General features: G+C 38.7%; 1 protein-coding gene across 1 annotated transcript; it reads right to left on the bottom strand.

The window, feature by feature from the left end:
• Nucleotides 1–1,306: 1,306 nt before the first annotated feature.
• On the bottom strand, nucleotides 1,307–17,796 carry LOC135699754 (sarcoplasmic calcium-binding protein-like). The gene is made up of 4 exons (XM_065220074.1): nucleotides 17,614–17,796; nucleotides 17,001–17,168; nucleotides 1,829–1,996; nucleotides 1,307–1,764 (listed from the first exon to the last, which is right to left on the bottom strand). Exons 1-4 carry the CDS (start codon nucleotides 17,731–17,733, stop codon nucleotides 1,393–1,395), a joined length of 828 nt encoding a protein of 275 aa, XP_065076146.1. The 5' UTR covers nucleotides 17,734–17,796; the 3' UTR covers nucleotides 1,307–1,392.
• Nucleotides 17,797–19,004: the final 1,208 nt, after the last annotated feature.

The following is a 19,004-nucleotide window of genomic DNA, read 5'->3' as shown; positions in this document are numbered from 1 at the left end:
GGGACTATTTCTAGTCTGTTGATGCAAACATAACAAATAAACTAAAAACGCATTATCATTATCTTTCAATGACATTGCAATGAAAATTTACATAAACTTACATTGTTCGACATATTCCCTACATGTATCATCCATAATAATGATCGTATCTCACTATTTTGAACTCTTTCAAAAATTTATCATTCAAACTCCGGAGTTTAAACCGGCAGTCATAAATTTATCACCATCGACTAGTACTGTTTCCCGCCACTAGTGACGCATACATTTTACTTGGATTTTACTATAGTCTGAACGTGGTCTATTATAACACTCTTTTGCTGTTATACAGTTATCTACTCTCATATAAAAAATAAGCACATATCGGACACATTTTTCGGAACACCTTGTCAACATATCACTAGTGATATCTTTTGTTCAGTGATGAAACTATATTGCTTGTGAAACGTTCGGAAGCTTATACCGCCCACGGCCAATAAGACTAACTCAGAAAGAGAGAGTCACTTTTACTCAGTTGTATGGATAAATTTCTAAAACCGTTTGTTACCCAGCTCTGAGTAATACTTAGGACAGTCATGGTAGTAGTGCCGTTATACTCCTTTAATCTAGTACGTCGATTGCGTTACTGGATTGAAGGAGTACAACCTTACTACAATCATGTCTGTCCATGATATAACCTACGTTTTTAGAAATTTATCCTTCAGTTAAAAATGAGTAAAAGTGACTCTCTCTGTGAGTTAGTCTCTTCAGCCGTGGAAAGCTTTTGTGTGAAATATTTCAACATATTAAACGTGAATCTACAAGCGTGCAAGTGCTTACTGCAAACTCCGTTAAAGCTTTTCAGCTTTATTTCAAGCATGTAAATCGTGATTGCGTGATATTGTTGCATAATTTATTCAACGATTTTTAACAGTTGAGTTGAATCGAATCACAGATAGCATATAGTCACAGACGCTTGCCAATCTATCCTTTAGACATCAGACTCAATTCTGAAAGGTCAAAAAAGTAGAAAATAAATTTGGAATTGCTTATCAAACATTTTATTTCTCAATTCAACGATTTTAATTATCACAACTCAGACAAACCTTACCGTAAAATTAAGTTTATTAAATATTGCCCAAAAATGCAAAAAGCGTGATAAAAGTGCACGTTCCCTTCAAATCATTTTGGTGTCTTCGGAACACTTATTGGACGATTAGACGGAAACTCGCACTTTTATCACACTGTGAAGTGAAAACGCGCTTATTACTCCAGTTTGGTCTGAAATGGGCAATATGTTACTTGCAAAAAAGACTGCTTTTAAAAAAAAACTGCTTATCGCCTACTTGGTTCAATAAATCCGCATTCCGATGATGCTGATGCTACCTCGTTATTATTGTTCTTCACGCTCTTGCGTCAATGCTCGACCAGTGGTCCCCAGAAAAGTCGCGAAACATTTTCCTCCCGCTCCGTAAGCAGGAAATCCCGTCCCAGTTTCAAAAATTCGTCCAACGTGACCTGCCCGTCGCCGTTCTTGTCGATCACGGCAAACGAAACGGCGGCATCCTCGTCCGTCAGGCCCAGGCAGCGGAAGAACAGCTTGAACTCCTTCAACGAAATTGATCCGGAATGGTCCTTATCGACAGCCTTGTACAGGTAGGGCAAAAATCGGTGCACCTTCTTGCGCAGGTCCTTGTCGTTGACGACGTGGTGCATGTCGGTTAGGTACTGTTCCACCGTGACCAGGTTGTACGGTGTGATTTCGCCCCACTGCTGGATCCATGTGGCCTGAGGGAAGTGAAAATGTTAGTAATTTAGTGCAAAGCTTGTAAGGCCTCAGTGGACGACAAACCTTCATAATGTCGCGGAATTCTTCCTTCTCCGCCTGATCCAAGTGACCCATGGAGGCGAATTTCTCTGTCAGAAGCATGAAATCGTCGTAGGAAATGACTCCGTCCTTGTTGACGTCCAGCAGGCCATGGAGGGTGCGCATCTTTCGTCGCCAGAATTCCGAATTTCCCTGGAGAAATGGAAGAACATTGTTCGATTAACATTTAGTAGAGGATGGATCGGGATGGGAAGAAAGGTGGTTAGACTACCCCAATTTTGCTTCCGAAAAGTGTAGGGGTAGACGGGGCAAGATGAGCACCACTTAATTGTACCATTATGAAAATGCTTTAAAAAAAAACACGTTTAATGATAAATAAGAGTTTAATTGAGCACTAGCCATCTTTTCGGAACAAAATATCATAAATATCAACCAAAATATCCTGACAAAAACTGACGCGAAAGTAGATGATTTTTTTTTATAATATTTCATATCCAGAAAATAAGCTCCCCGTAAGAGCAAACTTGTTTTGACATCATTTTTTCGAGAAACAGTTTATCTTCATACAGTGTAGTTACAAAAAAAAATACTTTTCACTAAACGTATAGTTAAATTTAAAGCATATTAGCAAATCCAGTCAGATGGGGCGAAATAAGCTCTATTTTGCGGGGCAAAACTGCCAGCGTACGTTTCAAATCATAACCTCTAAGAAAACAAAAACAAACGTCAAAGCGCAATGTTTTGATTTCGGAATTCTTTCACGTTTTGAGATGGTTCGTAACTATAAACGTATTTCGGGACGGAAACGGTGGAATTGTGTCAGCCTTCGGGCGGCAATTGAAGAAGTGAGGGCATTAGGATGTTCGGTAAACAGATCGGCCGTTAACCACGGTATCCCGCGCCAAACTCTTGCACGCCACCAGAAGACGACTGGAACGCAAAAGGATATTAACGGTTTAGGACGGTATGATACAGTATTCACCAAGGAACAGGAAGATGAGCTGGTTTATCATGTTCTACAACTGGAGAAAACGTTCCTACGGAGTAACGTCTACCGAGCTTCGTAGCCTGGCATTCCAGCTGGCAGAGCGGAATCATATACAGCATCCGTTTAATAAACAAACCGAACTAGCCGGGACCGGATTGGTTAAGTGGCTTCCGGAAGAGGCACAAAGAGCTTTCGTTGCGAACACCTGAAGCTACATCGATTGCCCGAGCTCCGGGTTTCAATCGAGTGGCCGTCAACCAGTTTTATGATATTTTGGAGGAAACACTCAGTACCGAGAAGTTTAAGGAAAATCGAATATACAATGTTAATGAGACCTCTGTCCTAACAGTGAGCATTATTATCATTTGAATTCATGGTTCCTTCTTAAATACATGACTAACATGACAAACTAAATTACAGGTTCAAACAAAGAGAAGTAAAATTATCGTTCTTCGAGGGAAACGGCAAGTTGGTAGCATCACATCATCGGAACGAAGGGTTCTGTCGACGGCAGCTATTTGTATGTCGGCGATCGGTCACTTTGTCCCTGCGATGTTGATATTTCCAAGGATGCGAATGACAGAACAACTGAAGAAAGGAGCACCAACCGGAACCATTTTTAGCTGCAATGCAACAGGATGGATGACCACAAATGATTTGTGTAAGTGGTTTGATCATTTTCTGCTGCACACTCGACCAACACCTGAAAGCCCAGTTCTACTGCTACTGGATGGCCACTGCTCTCATGTTAAGAACTTGGCGTTCATTGAGAAGGCAAGAGAGTGTAACGTTCCTGTTATTTCCTTCCCGCCGCACTGTAGCCATCGGCTTCAGCCTCTCGATATTTGCTATATGGGCTCATTGAAAACTCATTTTTCTAAGGCCATTGAGGTTTTTCTAAAGGGAAATCCTGGAAAGGCAGTGACCATAAATGATGTAAGTAGTCTTCTTGGTAAAGCGTTTCTATATTCTGAATCGATTTATTTTCACTAATGATGATTTTGTGGCATCCGATGTATCCGATATTCCAATGCCCGCAATCAACATCAATATGCTGCACGACGAACCACTGTTCTTTGGCTTTGAGCCGGAAGAAATGAAACAACCAGAAAAAAACCGAATATTGTTGCAGATGGACTGCTTGGTCAGTAAAGAAACAGAGCCAAATAGCCAACACGCCAATTTTTCACGACAGCCATTGACAACTCTAAACGAGCAATCTTAGCCTGTAACTGCATCAGAGCCAATTAACAAGAACTGTCCACTTCAAGTTTCACCTGCAATCATCAAGCCACTTCCAAAAATGGTATCAAGGAACTGTAAAAACAAGAAAAGAAAGGAAAAAGCAGCTAAAATCACCTCTTCTTATTTTCGGAGCACATTGAAGTCGTCACAAGCTGCCAAAGATATCAAGGAACTCAACAAAATCAAACGAAAATCATCTAAACTAAAAACCGAACCGAAGAGACCAAAAACTGAACCTGAATTCCACGATACGCTGTGCGACAAATGTGGTCTCAATTTCAGTATGTCCAGTGATGGTGAAAACTGGAATAAATGTACGAATTGCAATAAGTGGTATCATCTTTGCGAAGAAGGAAAATGTCCTTCATGTTGAATATTTGCTAAGTTGCATTCAGATTTGATTTCCATAATAAATACCTACTTTCGCTGCTCGTTAACAACACTATTATTATTTTTTATTAAAGAAAAATGTCTGCTGTGTTCTGTAAAATACCTACGCTCAGTTAAAATAAAATCTTCAATTAAATAAAAAAAAAGCCTTCTATATCTATATATAACGTGCTCTTCTTGCCCCGCAGGGGTGCTCATCTTGCCCCGGGGTGATTTTACTCAACAAAAAAAAGTCGTTTTTGTTATGTAATGTTTTTCAATGTTTTGTTTACGTTTTCGAACTAAAGTTACCATACGAAGCTAGACATAATATCAAACAACAACCCTGCAGCAATATCGAACAAAACAATAGTTGTACTAATGCCAAAACTTAAGCTCAACCTTAGGCTGGCCATCTTACCCCGTCTACCCCTAATTGGCTACAAAGCATCTTGAATGCGGAATTTTTCTGAAGAAGTAGAAGCGTGCCAGGTAACAATTTGATGCTTAACAAGTGTTGTTTAATCGATTTTACCCAAGTAACAATTCAAGTTGAACAGTAAAAACAGGAGCTGATTATTGTTTGATTTAGGGTGTACACAGCTCATTAACAGCAAGTAACCCCATAATTCAACCTCAATAAGCTGATCTAACAACAACAAGCCTTCTTTTAGCTTATCACTACTCCACAAATCAGCAATGCAATACACATATCTAGATAGAGCTGGAATTAGGGCGTAACAGCTTTAGTAAACAATGACTTCTCTCGATGATTTCTCGGAAGTCATCGCTCTCCTTGGCAAATCGACATCACCATAGAGTAGAGGAAGATTTCTCCTACCTTTGGTGGATTTGTTGGTTTGTGTAGGCGTGCCTTGAATTCCGAGAAATCAACAAGAGAAGTCATTGTTTACAAAGGCTGTTACGCCCTAATTCCAGCTCTATCTAGATATTTTGATAGCCTGATTTGTTAAATGTAGTCAGTGTCACTCATTGCATTTCCAGCATTTTAGGTCTTCTGAATTCACTGCCTAGCTTTCTACACGCTAACTTCTGCTTACTCACCAGGTGAGTCGATCGTACTCACTTTCGTCTGATGTATCGAGTTGTCAAAAATTGAGTAAACGAGAATTGTCAAACTGAGTAAAAGCCACTCAGTCAGCAAAATCCTGGATTTGGAAAAAATGCCAGTCATGTCGAAGGAAACCTCATAGGAAATGTTACTCCAAACCGGCTGAAATGCCTTCAGGTAAGTACGAATTGTTTAGGGAAACGGTGTTGAACCATTTTCTGCTCCGGTAGAATGAATCCGGAGCAGGAAATTTCCATTTCCTTGAATAAAAATTAAAACAAAAACCCTCCCCGCTACTGAAAATACCGGCGAGTGGACTTGACTCAGTCTACGTAAAAACGTCGTTTACTCAAAAGTGAGTCAACATAAGGCTACTCAATTTTGAGTAGCCCTTCTTGCCACTGAGATGAGTACATTCGACTCAATTTTGAGTTGACCAGAATAAGCGTGTAATCCCAAGCAACGGCAGCAGTAGATACAAGGTAGAGGAGCTTTTTAGGAATAGTTCCAGGTAGAAGTGGGCTGCGACGACATCGGAAGTATTAACATTTGTATTTCTGTGTTTTGACTGCTATATATTGCACTGAATTTTCAGACAGCATTCCAAAAATATAACTCCATTATGGCACTAAAATAACACCAATAACACCATCGAAATAAATCGCGCACTTGGGTCCACATTGTGTTAACTACACTTGAAAATGAGAGGAATGTTTTACTGTCACCAGTTGTTGTTTACAATTCTGCATTGCGGTGACGAACCAGCCCAGGGCTGGACTTTCAAGCTGTATAATACTCTTCTGGTTGCTGTTATTCTATTTAAATTTGACGTGTTTCAAGTTAATGATCATAAATTTTGCGACACATATGCTTAAGTCGTCCAGTAGATTTGATTGATGCCTATGAATCAGCGACTACCAATTCGAATCCCGAAATTCAAAGGTTATTTTTAGACTTATAATAACAATATCAATATGTAAATCCAATTAGTCAGCACCTTGTTGCAGTCCCATAAAAATAAATAAGCGGTCTTCTATTATTTATTTTTGTCTAAATAAAACTAGAATGCTGAACAAGGGTTGGAAAAGACTGTTATTTAAAAGCTTATAATATATATAATTGTTAAGCTTTTGGCTGATTAAATCTACTTTAAAAAAATCCTTGAAATTCAAGGAAGAATAAGAAGATAAGGTAGGTCGTTGGTGTTCCAGCAATAGTAGAATTCCTATAGTTGTGGTATAACAATTTTACCGGAATAAGGTCGGAACAAATGAATATTTTAACTATTGTCACACCATATTCGAATCTGGTGAGGGGGGAGACTAAAAAATAAATTCAAAAAATATTTAAACTTGAAATAAGGAGTTCACCCAAAACGTAAGAGTATATTTGAACCTAGGGGTAGGTCACTCGGCACACCAATCTTGGGTCATCTTTTTTGTCAGTGTGCCGCAAGTATGCCGATTGTGCCGGTCATAGAGCAAGCTGCAATTGTTAGTAAAATACCCATCCCGGCAACCCGGTATTTCTGACATTAATTGCGAAATTTCCATGATTTGTGATAAAAGTCCTTTGTTTTAGTGTTTTATAATGCCTCAAAGGCAGATCAGAAACCTAGCCTTTCGGCCGGAAAGAGTTGGAACCGGTGATGAGCATTGTTGGAGACCGACTATAGAGGGTGATGAATAAATTTCTTTACTTTGTTTAGTTAGAATTAAGGGTACTAATAAGGTCTGATTAACTGCCTCTTTCTCTTGAGCCCACCCACAGAACCTACATTTCGTATTTAGATCTATAAGAGAACTGCTGGTCTGAGTTCCTCTGATATATTCCATTAGAAAAGTTTCTGAACATACAGTCAAACAGCACGTAATGTTCTGAACAACTTGAATGACAGTTGTTCAGCAGTGCTCCCATTTTATTAACAACAATCTAATGCCTACGAGATTGTGCCCAAGCTGTGTAGAATATAATTCCGGCACAATGTGCTGAGTGACTTACCCCTTGATTTGAACTCTTTTGCATTCTTTTTTTATCCACTTTGCATGCTCAAGCGTAGTATTCAAATGCAAAAACTAAGTAACAAATCAATTTTCCGAATTTTCAAAAATGTTGAATGTTGAAAAATTTTGAAAATTTAGTATACTCCACTTATACAAATATAATAAATCTCTAAATTTCGAAAACTGTTTCAACTTCAAGATTTCAAATATTTAAAGCACCTTGCCGAAGGTGGGAGAGTCTAATCTCATGATGTATGCTTGGATGGGAGATCTAGACAATGCACACTGGGCCAGAAATGCAATCTAGTGGAGCAAAATTAATAACTCCGAAACGAAGAATTTCCGCGACTTGGTGTCTTCGGCAAAGTTTTTCATCATAATAAGAACCATCTATCGACATAAACAAATAGTTCAAAACTCTTCCGCAAAGATGGCGCCACAATCTAACTTCTTTCTCTGACGATTTGGAGACTTGATGTCTTGGGCAAAGTTGTTTGCCTTGACAAAATAAACAACTCTTTTGAAACCATCGCAACCTGACATTTTCAGCAAAAATTAAGCAATACTCGATAAACAAAATATCAAAATTTGAGAGAGGTATATTTTGGTGTTTTTGAGATTTCATCATTTTATTGGAGCATGTATTTTTTTCTATAACTTTTTTTAATGCATTAAAATGGCGTTTTGAAGACTTGACGACATAGGCAAAGTTGTTTATCTTGATAAAATAAACAACTCTTCTGAAAAAGTCAAAACTCGACAGCCTACTGTTAAAAAAGTTATAGAAAAAAAAAATACATGCTCCACTAAAATGATGAAATCTCAAAAACACCAAAATATACCTCTCTCAAATTTTGATATTTTGTTTATCGAGTATTGCTTAATTTTTGCTGAAAATGTCAGGTTGCGATGAATGCGATGTTTTGCGCTTTGACAGATATTAAAGTTCAAAAATTGTTATTTTTTTTTTTGGTTTTTCAACAATATCTTTAAAATTTGAAGCTTAAATCAGTTTTTTTCTTCACAAAAGTTAATTATTTTATGCATTTGCGTAAGAGAAAAATATATCATTATATGGTTGTAAGCAAAAAAAAACGAAACAGAAAGAAAAAAGCATATTTTCGACATTTTTTTCTTTAACTTCATATAACTCGGAATCAGTAGGCTGTGGAAATGTTACGTCTTCAAAAGAGTTGTTTATTTTGTCAAGGCAAACAACTTTGCCGAAGACATCAAGTCTCCAAATCGTCAGAAAAAGAAGTTAGATTGTGGCGCCATCTTTGCGGAAGAGTTTTGAACTATTTGTTTATGTCAATACTGATGAGAAACTTTGCCGAAGACACCAAGTGGCGGAAATTCTTCGTTTCGGAGTTATTAATTTTGCTCCGCTAGATTGCATTTCTGGCCCAGTATGGCCAGTAGAGAAGCTATTGAGTGTAGGATTTTGATTTATTGTAGGATGTTTCTTCATTTTTTGAGTACTTTATTTTAGAGGTAAACATTTTTGCTTAAGGGGGTATTCCCAATCTTTTGCCTTTTTTCGGCCTGTTTTTCAATTAATTTTTTTTCAAGGAAAATGAATAGTAATGCGCCTAACTCTTTGGGATTCTTGTTTATTGAACATTAAAGTTTACATATAAATTTTTTTCGACATAAAAAAAGACATTATTGACGTCACAAAATGGCGACAAACAGACCCCCGTTCGCCGCAAACGCCTGGACGGGCGAAGACTTTTCTCTGGAACGGCTTCATCTGAAACAGATTTCGTGATGAAATTAATAATCTGCATAAGATTCTCTGGAGCTTCTCCCGTTGGCAGCAAAAAATCTTGCAAATTAACAAAATGGCGGCCATATGAAAAAACAGGCGATTAGCCCGCTTTTTTGCAGCTTTAAGGTGCTTCAAACAATGTTAAATGTTAATATTTTTGGCTGAAAGTGGGAGAAGCTCCAAAGAATTTAATAAGGAACAAAATGCGCAAAGATTCAAGTCAATATCTCTTATAGTTTCTGAGAAAAATCTTCGCCCGATAAAAAAAATGTGGTTTCGAGAAAAACGCGTTTAAAGTTTTGACTTTAGTTAAAACCATTTGGGGGTTCTTACCATTAGTCAGCTATGCCTGGACACCGAATTCGCTGATCGGTAAACGGCTTGGGGGGATGAAAGTATATAGTCTAAAGTACAAAAAAATGTGAAAAAAAATTTGATTTTTTGAAAAAAAAGATCGGGAATACCCCCTTAAGCTTAAGGGGGATATACACTCAGATAAAAAGATAACTTTTTTTACGTCGTGTTAAAATTGATGAACGTCTATGGAGACATTGTAGATGAAGTCATTTTAAGAAACTTTGCCAAATACGACAACTGGACTCTCAACTGGACGAAGTTATGGGGTGAAAATTGAGTACAAACGGTAGTACTCCCTTAAACCTCTTTTTTACCGTAACTTCTTTGTTTTAATTTTTCAATTTTTTCAATGTTCTACCAAGCTCTACGTGCTCTAAAATTGCACATTTTTACTAAAGAAAGCAAATCGCTATCTCTTCGTTTAAAGGATTTACACCCGCATTTCTAATTTTTTAATACTATCTTTAAGGGGGTGTATCTTGCAGGTTAGCAAGTATTAGCAGGAAAACAAAGTTGTTTGGTATAGTATTATCTATCTAAGTCCGAGTTTTGGTAACATTCGAGCAATATTTGAATCGTTCCGTTTCCCATACTAAATTTAAAATTATCCCACAAATTGAGACAATAACCAAATTCGTTCAAATTTTGCCCAGTTTTTGGGGATCTGAATAAGCATTGAAAAAGCAGTGGGGAACCCACCGTAATGTAAATACTTGGAAAAATGGTCATGCAATCAGCCCTACGAATTGTACATACAGTAGGGTATAAGATCTTGAACAAAATAATGTTGAGATTAGCTGCTAATACCTGCTAACCTGCAAGATACACCCCCTTAAAGATAGCGTTAAAAATTATAAAAACGGACGTAAATCCTTGAAGCAAAAAGATAGCGATTTGTTTTTTTAGTAAAAATGTGCAATTTTAGAGCACTTACAACTTTGTAGAACTTTGAAAAAATTGAAAAATTCAAACAAAATAGTTATAGTAAGAAAACGTTATTTAAGAGGGTACTATACCGTTCGTACTCCTTTCCACCCTATAACTTCGTCCAATTGAGAGATAGAAAATTGTCGTCTTCGACAAAGTTTCTTAAAATGATGTCATCTACAATGTTTCCATAGACTTTCATCGATTTTAACAAAACATAAAAAAGTTATTTTTTATCTTAGTGTATACCCTCCTTAAGCAAAAATTTTCAACTCTCAAATTAAGTACTTACAAATTTTAGAAACATTCTAGAAGATGTCAAAATGCTACACTCAACAGTTTTGTCGCAAATGGTTATGTCCTCCTTTTTTGATTTTTTTTTCCACTGTGCGTCGTAGTACGATTATATAAAGGCAATCACGTCTGGTGTAATACTGGCTGGATTTGCCGCTTATCACTCTTAAACTAGACGATACTAGTTTGATCAAATAATATACATATGTACTATACTTACTCTCAATAATTTAGGTAGTGGTTTTCCCTAAAACGTGCACTTTTCAATTGCGTGGTGTACTTTCATTGTTGTTAATTAATTAATTAATACCATTGACTGAATAATCAAAAACACCTCTATTGCAGTTGGTATCAACAATAATTTGTGCATTGCTTAATTTTCGAAAAAGAATGTATGCTTCCCTTATAGCTGTGGGTCCTGTTGTGTGTTCTGTTGTGGCATTTAGGAATACCATTTACTCTTAGGCAGTTCCTGGCGTCAAACGGCCTCCTTGACGAACAGCAGATTAAAGAATTTGAAGCTTTTGCTACTTCCCATTTCTCAACTCGTATTTCCAAACTAAGAACGGATAAGGGAGGAGAATATTTTGGTAAAGAATTTGTTTCGTTTTGTCGCGAAAGAGGGATTCTGATGGTTCCAACGACTCCATACACACCTCAGCAAAATGGTGTAAGTGAGCGTATGAACCGGACCCTCATGGAAAAGGTAAGAAGTATGTTATACGATAGTGGTGCTCCTTATGAGCTATGGGGTGAGGCTCTTTATGTATCAACATACGTTACAAACAGAAGTCCAACCAGTTCTTTGACGGAAGCTAAAACACCGTACGAAATGTGGTTTGGGTCTGTTCCAAATGTTAGAAATTTGAGGGTTTTCGGATGTACTTCATATGCACATATTAATAAAGAAAACCGTAGAAAATTGGACAAGAAGAGTGAACGTTTGGGTCTTGTTGGATATGCTTCAAATGGATATCGTCTTTGGAATAATGTAATAAGAAGAATTATAATTTCAAGAGATGTCGTGTTTGATGAATCTAAGTCTAAGGCACGAAGAAGGCACGGATGATATACGAAAGATCAACCAAGGCGATGGCATTGATCGGATACGCGGATGCCGATTCTGCGAACGACGAAGAAGGCTGTAAATCGAACTCTGGCAGCATGTTCATGGTGTATGGGCACACTGTGTCCTGGAGCAGCAAACGACAACAGATAGTGACTCTTTCATCAACAGAAGCAGAATTAGTTTCACTTTGCAATGCTTCTAAGGAAGGGATATGGTTGTCTCAACTATTGAGTGAGATTGGAATTCTGTCGATTCCATTCACTATATTTGAAGATAACATACCCTGTATTAGAATTGCAGAAGAGCCAAGGGAACATCAGAGGACGAAGCACATAGATGTAAAATTCATGTACATCAGGGAACAGATTAAAGAGAAAAAGCTCATAGTTAAATATGTTCCAACAAACGATCAAATCGCTGATTTTCTAACCAAACCCCTAGTAAGAGCTAAGTTTGATAGATTCATGAAAATGATAAAAATGCAAAATTGAGGGGAAGTGTTGAAATTCAATTTTCATTTATAGTATTGGCAAATCAAAGTTGGCACTCGTGGAGAATAGAAGAACTATGAAAATGATGATGGTTTCAAAATTTTCCACGGGGAGGTATACGGGTGCAATCTTAAAATGCTTTTATTTTGCAAATGGAGCATTCTATTTAAATCTGGTTGCTGCTACAGTTGTAGAAAAGCTGAAATCTATGTCTACACCTAAAAATCTGAAAAGAAATTATTTTTTCTATATTATATGTCTATTAAGTAGTCCTTAAGTTTTCTACTAGAGTAGCATTAACCAGATTTAATTAAAATGCTCTATTTGCAAAATAAAAGCATTTCAAGATTGCACTCGTATACCTCACCGTGTAAAATTTTGAAACCGTCATCACTCTCATAGTTCTTCTATTCTCCACGAGTGCCAACTTTGATTTGCCAATAGATTCTATTCTTTTACTCGGGTTGTCTCTTTCACAACCATAAGCAGATTCAATGTTCTCTCATTAGAGCCATTTCGCTCTCGCTAGCTCAGGTCTCTATTAGGTGTTTCCGAAGCTGAATGAGCCTAGCGTAATCTGTCTATTAGTTATCGATAGATCAACTTGTTATCAGATAATTAGTAGGGGAATCATAACATATCAATGTAACCTTTATGCAGTACTGAATTCTTATTAAATAAATAGTTTTATTGATGGTCTAAGAATTCTGTGTACGTTTTTGTTTTCCGAGAGGTAATGTTTATCTTCGGAAATTGCATGAGAGAAACCCTTTTTGATTCTTCAGCTGGGTTGGAGGAAGTCAGGCTTATCTGACTCTTTCCTCATCCACTCTGGTTGGCTGTCATACTTGGAGGAAGTTTTTCCTCAAGTACTGTTACGGCACTCCACTTGCGTTCGAACTTCCAACAAGGAACGTACCCCTCCTAAACGTCAGGCGTTGGATTGTGAATACTATTATAGAAGCCTGGCAGCAGGAATGCTTCCATTCGCGGACCGCTTTCCTGAGGAAGATCAAGGAAAACGTACGCTCCTGGCTGGAAAACCAAAAGTACAAGGACCAGCGGATCATCTTAAGACTCCGGACCAGTGCGCAAAACAGTCAGGTTCATTGAGTCATTTTGATATGAATATGAACTGCCATCTGCCTCATCATTCACTGACCCGTGAGAGTCTGAATGATTCAGAGGTAAACGAGTCACTGACAGCCGAGCACTCAGTCAGTAGCTCAGTCAACACGTTTATTCTGCCGTGATGGTACCCAATATTTGTTTTGAAATGACTGAGCGTACATTTTCTATGGAAAAATTACTCAATTACATGCTGTGTGAGCGAAGGCAAGCGGTGTGCGTCGCCTGCTCGTGAGTGACTGAATGTTTTTGTTGGCTCTTTCATTGCCTCGTCCTTTAAGCTGGGTTTAGACAGGGCAAGTCAATTGTTCAAGTCAGTTGAATTCAACTGACTTGAACGCGAATTGAACGTGTAAACCATGTCATTTAACTGACTTGATCAACTCACAATTGAAAAAAAGTTGAACCAGGCTCAACTTTTCAAGCCAATTGAATTCAACTGAGTTGATCATTTGACTTGCCTAGTCTAAACCCAGCTTTACCGTTTGGTACAAACGGTCTGCACAGAGCAATGGATTGAATAGTGCAGTGCTTTTACACTCAGCCTAGGCAGTCAATAATTTTAAGCTCTGCTCCGGACCAGCCATGCGAGGATTTCCTGTAATTTCGGTGGGACACCTTTCCGCAAGGTTTGTTCAATTTGCAGCATCCCCCGGGGCGGTGGAACACGTGCCCGGAGTTCCAGAAGCTACGCGAACAACATGGACTCCCGGAGAACTCAGTAATATGCTTCGTTACGACCCCTCAACGTTGGCTGCGCTGATCGCCTTTCTGAAGGACGCCCACTTGTATGATCAAATCTAGCCCCGTTTCACCTGTGCATACAATGCTTTGGTTTTCTTTGCATGCACGTAACCTATAGCTCATACCGTAGTAGGCTATGTATAAAAGAAAATGATTTACTTAGTTTGACAGTTGCACCATGACGAAGTGGCAGCGTATTCGTGATTTGTCCCAAGCGCAAATGTCGCAAAAAGACATTTCAATCGTCGTGGGAGTGTCCCGGTGAAACGTCAAAAGGGTTTTAGACCGAGAAAAGAAAGGACAACTATCCGCGAAGGTGGCCACAGGTTGTCCGAGGTCAGCTCGGGTTCCGAGGGTTATCGCTGCTATCAAAAGGAAGATTTGAGTTAATCCAGTGCGTTCAATAAGGAAAATGGCAAAGGAACACGGGATCAGTGACTTTACGGCACGGAAGATCGTAAAGGAAGATTGCGGGGCGAAGTCGAGGGTATGGAAAAAAAATTAAAAGATTACCAACCGCATCCGGGAGCTACGAGTCGAACGATGCAAGAAAATCTTGAACTTCCTTAAGCGAAAAAATCCGGTAATCCTGATCACTGACAAGAGCATGTTTACCGTCGATCCCGTATCAAATTCCAGAACCGCCCGGTATATTAATTCTCTTCCGGTAAAATACGTGGCCGACGAGCACTAGAACGTGTATCTGACCAAGCATCCTGCTAGCGTTATGGTGTTTGGATTGGTGTCTTCCGATGTTCATTCCAGAAGGTGACAAGGTCAACACGGAGGTCTACATCGGGATTTTAAGTAAGTATGTTCTTCCGTGGATCAAAGAACAGTACGGTCCGAAGCTAAATGTTGTATTTCAACAAGATGGGGCTCCGTGCCACACCTCGAACCGCACTCAGAAGTGGTTGCAGGAACATCTTCCGTTCTGGGCGAAGAATATGTGGCCGCCATCCAATCCGCTGGATTACCCAATATGGCGCGTCATGAAGGCCAAGGCCTGTTCTAAACGCCACCCGAGTACAGCAAGCCTCAGACAAACATTGACCCGTACCTGGAGAGAAATTGATCCAGACTACATTATTAGAACCTGTCGTGCATTCCGGAAGCGTGTGGAGGCCATAATTGCAGCAAGTGGAAACTCGATCGATGATTAACATAGTTTAAGACTCTGAGAAACATCCACCCTTTGAATAAATAAAAAAAAAACTCGACAAGGAAATTTTTTTGAATTTTTTTTAATTTTGACATTGCTCAATGGTGCAAACATTATCACGCATACGGTATCAAATAGACAAGACAGATGATGCAGGTATGTCCATCATTTTCCAGGATTCTTTCAATAACTGACTGTGTTGGTGGTAGATTAGATTAAATTTCAAATATTAGCAATTTTCGAAAGAGCATTTTTTCGATGCGGCATAATATAATAAAACACAAATAACACAGGAGAAATGGCACTAATGTTGGCCTATGGATCCAAAACTTGGGCCCATCGATAACAATCATCTGGACAATACAAATGGATATTTTTGGTGGCTAGAGAAACATTGTCAAAAAATGCTTTCTTTAGAATTGTATGAATGGGCCCAATATTAGGGACATTTAGGCCGACATAAGGGGCACTAATCTCATAAATTCTTAAAAAAAGTTTGATTGACATATTTGAAACTGAACCCAAACATGACGGAAATCGATTTAATTTTCCTTAAGATTGTCACTCCTTTGCAACTATAGTCGCGGTTGTGCTCTTTATAGTGGAATCGATTAGAAATAATTGGTTTCAACTTTTATAAGATAGCAGTTATAGAAACAGGGTTCCTATTAATGTAGGACGTGTTTTCCAATAACCCAATCAATTCTTCTGAAATGGCAGGGAAATCTATTTGTGAATTTGAATACCAAAAATCAAACGTAATTTTACCGTTAAATACATTGTGTTGTTGTTCTGCTTTCTATATTATCTTTTCAAAGTGTTGTGTCATTTTAATGGTAACGTGTATTTTGCACTAGAGTAATTTTTACACATAATAGGTCTTGGATTAATTTAACTAACCGACAAAATCGCCCACCTAAACAGACCCATACCGTTCTACTCCTCGCCCCACTAATCAACCTACTCTTCATTCGTTTTGTCACATAGATGGAATGTTCACTAGTGTTGGTGCTATGTTGCTCTTCTGCGATTCTGCCTATTGCAAACTGCACGCATCAATACAACAGTGCGCCTAACCGGCTTTTATGTTATTATCAGCAGCTGGTGTTTTCTGGTTCTTAACACCCACACATTGAAATGTTATTTTCCGCATTTGAAGTACTTTTGTTACTTCTTGCTGATGGCATGTTTTGAATGAAAATCATTTAAGCGTTCTACGATTGTAGATCAATCCGCGTTACCAAAGTTCACGGTTATTATTTATAATCTCAATAATGAAATTTCAGCCAAGTTTTATTTTGTTAACACATGGGACAATTATGCTTCCAGCGACAGCATGGTGATCGTATACTGATCAGACTCAATCAATGCCATTCAAACAATGTGCAGCCCATTTTTTGCTTTGGTCTAATCCATTCTAACATTTTCGCATCCAACACAGCCGGCTTCATGTCCACTTATTACGTAACATAGTATTTGTAGGCTTGCCGTTCGTCTCTCTAACCAAAAACAACAAAAAACCAAGGCCAACATCTTGATTTCTAACCAAATGTTGCAAACTGTGCGCCGCACTTACCCTCTCCCGGCGGCCCTGTTTCTTGCGGTGAGACTCCCGTTCATCATCCGAATCCGAATCGGAATCGCTTTCGTAGGCCCGTTCAGGTCGGTTGGCTTTTTTGGAGTACTTTCGCACACTGGTCGACACGAAGCTGGGCAACGGTTGTCCGACTGTCTGCTGTTCGATCTGTAATTGTTACAAATTGGTGTGTTTAGCACTCGTGTTTGGTTTTAATGCAGGAAATATTTGTAAACAAATAATATTACAATGATGAGTGCTGAAAATAGCCTACTTCCATTTCTGGATTGGAAACATGTTTATGAAGTCGCTCTTCATGCGTATCTCTTCGCCTTCTTGAGAGGTTATTTGATCAGCCGCTCGCAACGCTCGAAAAGAAACAAACCTGATAGAGCACGGTCCAGGCCAATGATTTTTTTACAATCTGTTTTTCGTTTCTCTTGTGCGATTTTAAATAACAAGTTTGCAGCGTCATCCATCGGAGCTTAAATTTCGAATCTTTCTGACCGAAAGGACATCGATGCATTCCACGAATGTTTACAGTTTTGATCCTTAGAGAATTTCTTACCTTATTTAAGTTTACCTAACATTTAGCATCAACACATCAACCTACCTTTTGAGGATGAGATATTAGTGTCGTGGTGGTCCCATTAAACGCAGCAAGCGCTGCAAAATTTCGTTCCAGCAACGGAAACGAGGAGCGAGCACCATTTCTCAACAGAGCAAAGGCCATCTTGGATGGTTCCGGTTTTGAATTTGATTCAGCGCAGTTTTTCCCTTTGTTTCAACTACTAGAATATACTTGCAAACACACGCACAAAACAACACACTTTTAACTTAACAATATACTGGAAAACTAGAGGATAATTTTATAACAAATCATCGATCGCTCAGCCCGAAATCCGTAGTGATCACACACGCGGCAGAATTGGAAATGACGATTTTTAAATCGTCTTGCTTCAGGGCGATCGTGTTTTGTAAGGCGTGTATAACACTATCTCTCTCCTGCAGGCTAAACAACAACAACATACGGCAATTTTCGGCTACCCGCTTCCCGTCTTCTGTGCACACGCACATAACCGTAGACCCTATCTATCGGTTCTTTGTTTTGGTGCCTAAATTCATCTCATGAGTTTGTTATGCAGTATATAGAGCAGAATCAGGGAGTAGCATAAGGGAAGAATAGAGTCTATTTGTAAAAATTGGTTCAAGTTCTTGAGAACTATGTAAAATTTTACTTGACATGTTGGAAATTTTAAATAAGTCTATTAAATTACGACAGTTTTTCTCGAAAACCATGAGCAAACCCTATTTCCGCAAAAATTGTAACTTCGCACTCAACATTCAAACAAAACAAAAAAGCCAAAAACAAAGCAGAACGACTGCTTTGCTTTGATGCTCACCATATTAGTGCGACCACAGCAGTGCTGGGTAGAGTTGAAACGCAATACAATGTTATGCAGATATGCTTCGAAGTACCAGGCAGGCACATCGAAGCAGAAGTCTGCAGCTTGGAACAAACCAATACAGAAGCACATCGACACGACGGGTCAGCCGAATAGGTACGTGAACCCAAGTGCGTATTCCATCGTAGGAGCTCGCCTTCAGTCAGTGGTGCCACATTTTTCTTCTGTATTTAAATTTCCACAAATATTTTTCGATTTTCAGCCTCAAAAATCTGTATAAATTTGAAGATGTTTTCCCAAAATCCCAAGAATATGGATATGTGGCAACACTGGTTACAGCCTAGCCTTAACCACGCACGTGGTTGATTGCCGTCCCCTCTGCTGTTTCGTGTCTATTTACACGTGTGCTGACGCTGACGACGGTTCTGCACCATCGCTTTCTTCATCCTACGTGCATCTTTGAAATGTAATAAAAATATGGATCTAATGTTGGTTGTATTCGGGTGTGTAGTCGTATGTTGCACACACTTATTATGATGCGTTTTTTCCCCGACAACGTGCGATTGACCTACTATCCATGTAAAACATATAGCAGGCT

The sequence above is a fragment of the Ochlerotatus camptorhynchus genome, unplaced genomic scaffold (genome assembly GCF_037179485.1).
Source record: "Ochlerotatus camptorhynchus isolate MF236.1 unplaced genomic scaffold, CSIRO-AGI_Acam_v1.1 ptg000114l, whole genome shotgun sequence".
NCBI lineage: Eukaryota > Metazoa > Arthropoda > Insecta > Diptera > Culicidae > Ochlerotatus > Ochlerotatus camptorhynchus.
Note: the sequence above shows the minus strand (reverse complement) of the source record. Positions and strands in the feature narration are given on the sequence as shown.

Bases quoted from the DNA above. Each gene is read 5' to 3' on its own strand.
- LOC135699754 (XM_065220074.1), bottom strand. From the start codon at position 17,733: ATGGCCTTTGCTCTGTTGAGAAATGGTGCTCGCTCCTCGTTTCCGTTG. The intron at 17,169-17,613 runs GTAGGTTGATGT...TAACAATTACAG, and splicing joins TAATATCTCATCCTCAAAAG to ATCGAACAGCAGACAGTCGG. The intron at 1,997-17,000 runs GTAAGTGCGGCG...CCATTTCTCCAG, and splicing joins AACAGGGCCGCCGGGAGAGG to GGAAATTCGGAATTCTGGCG.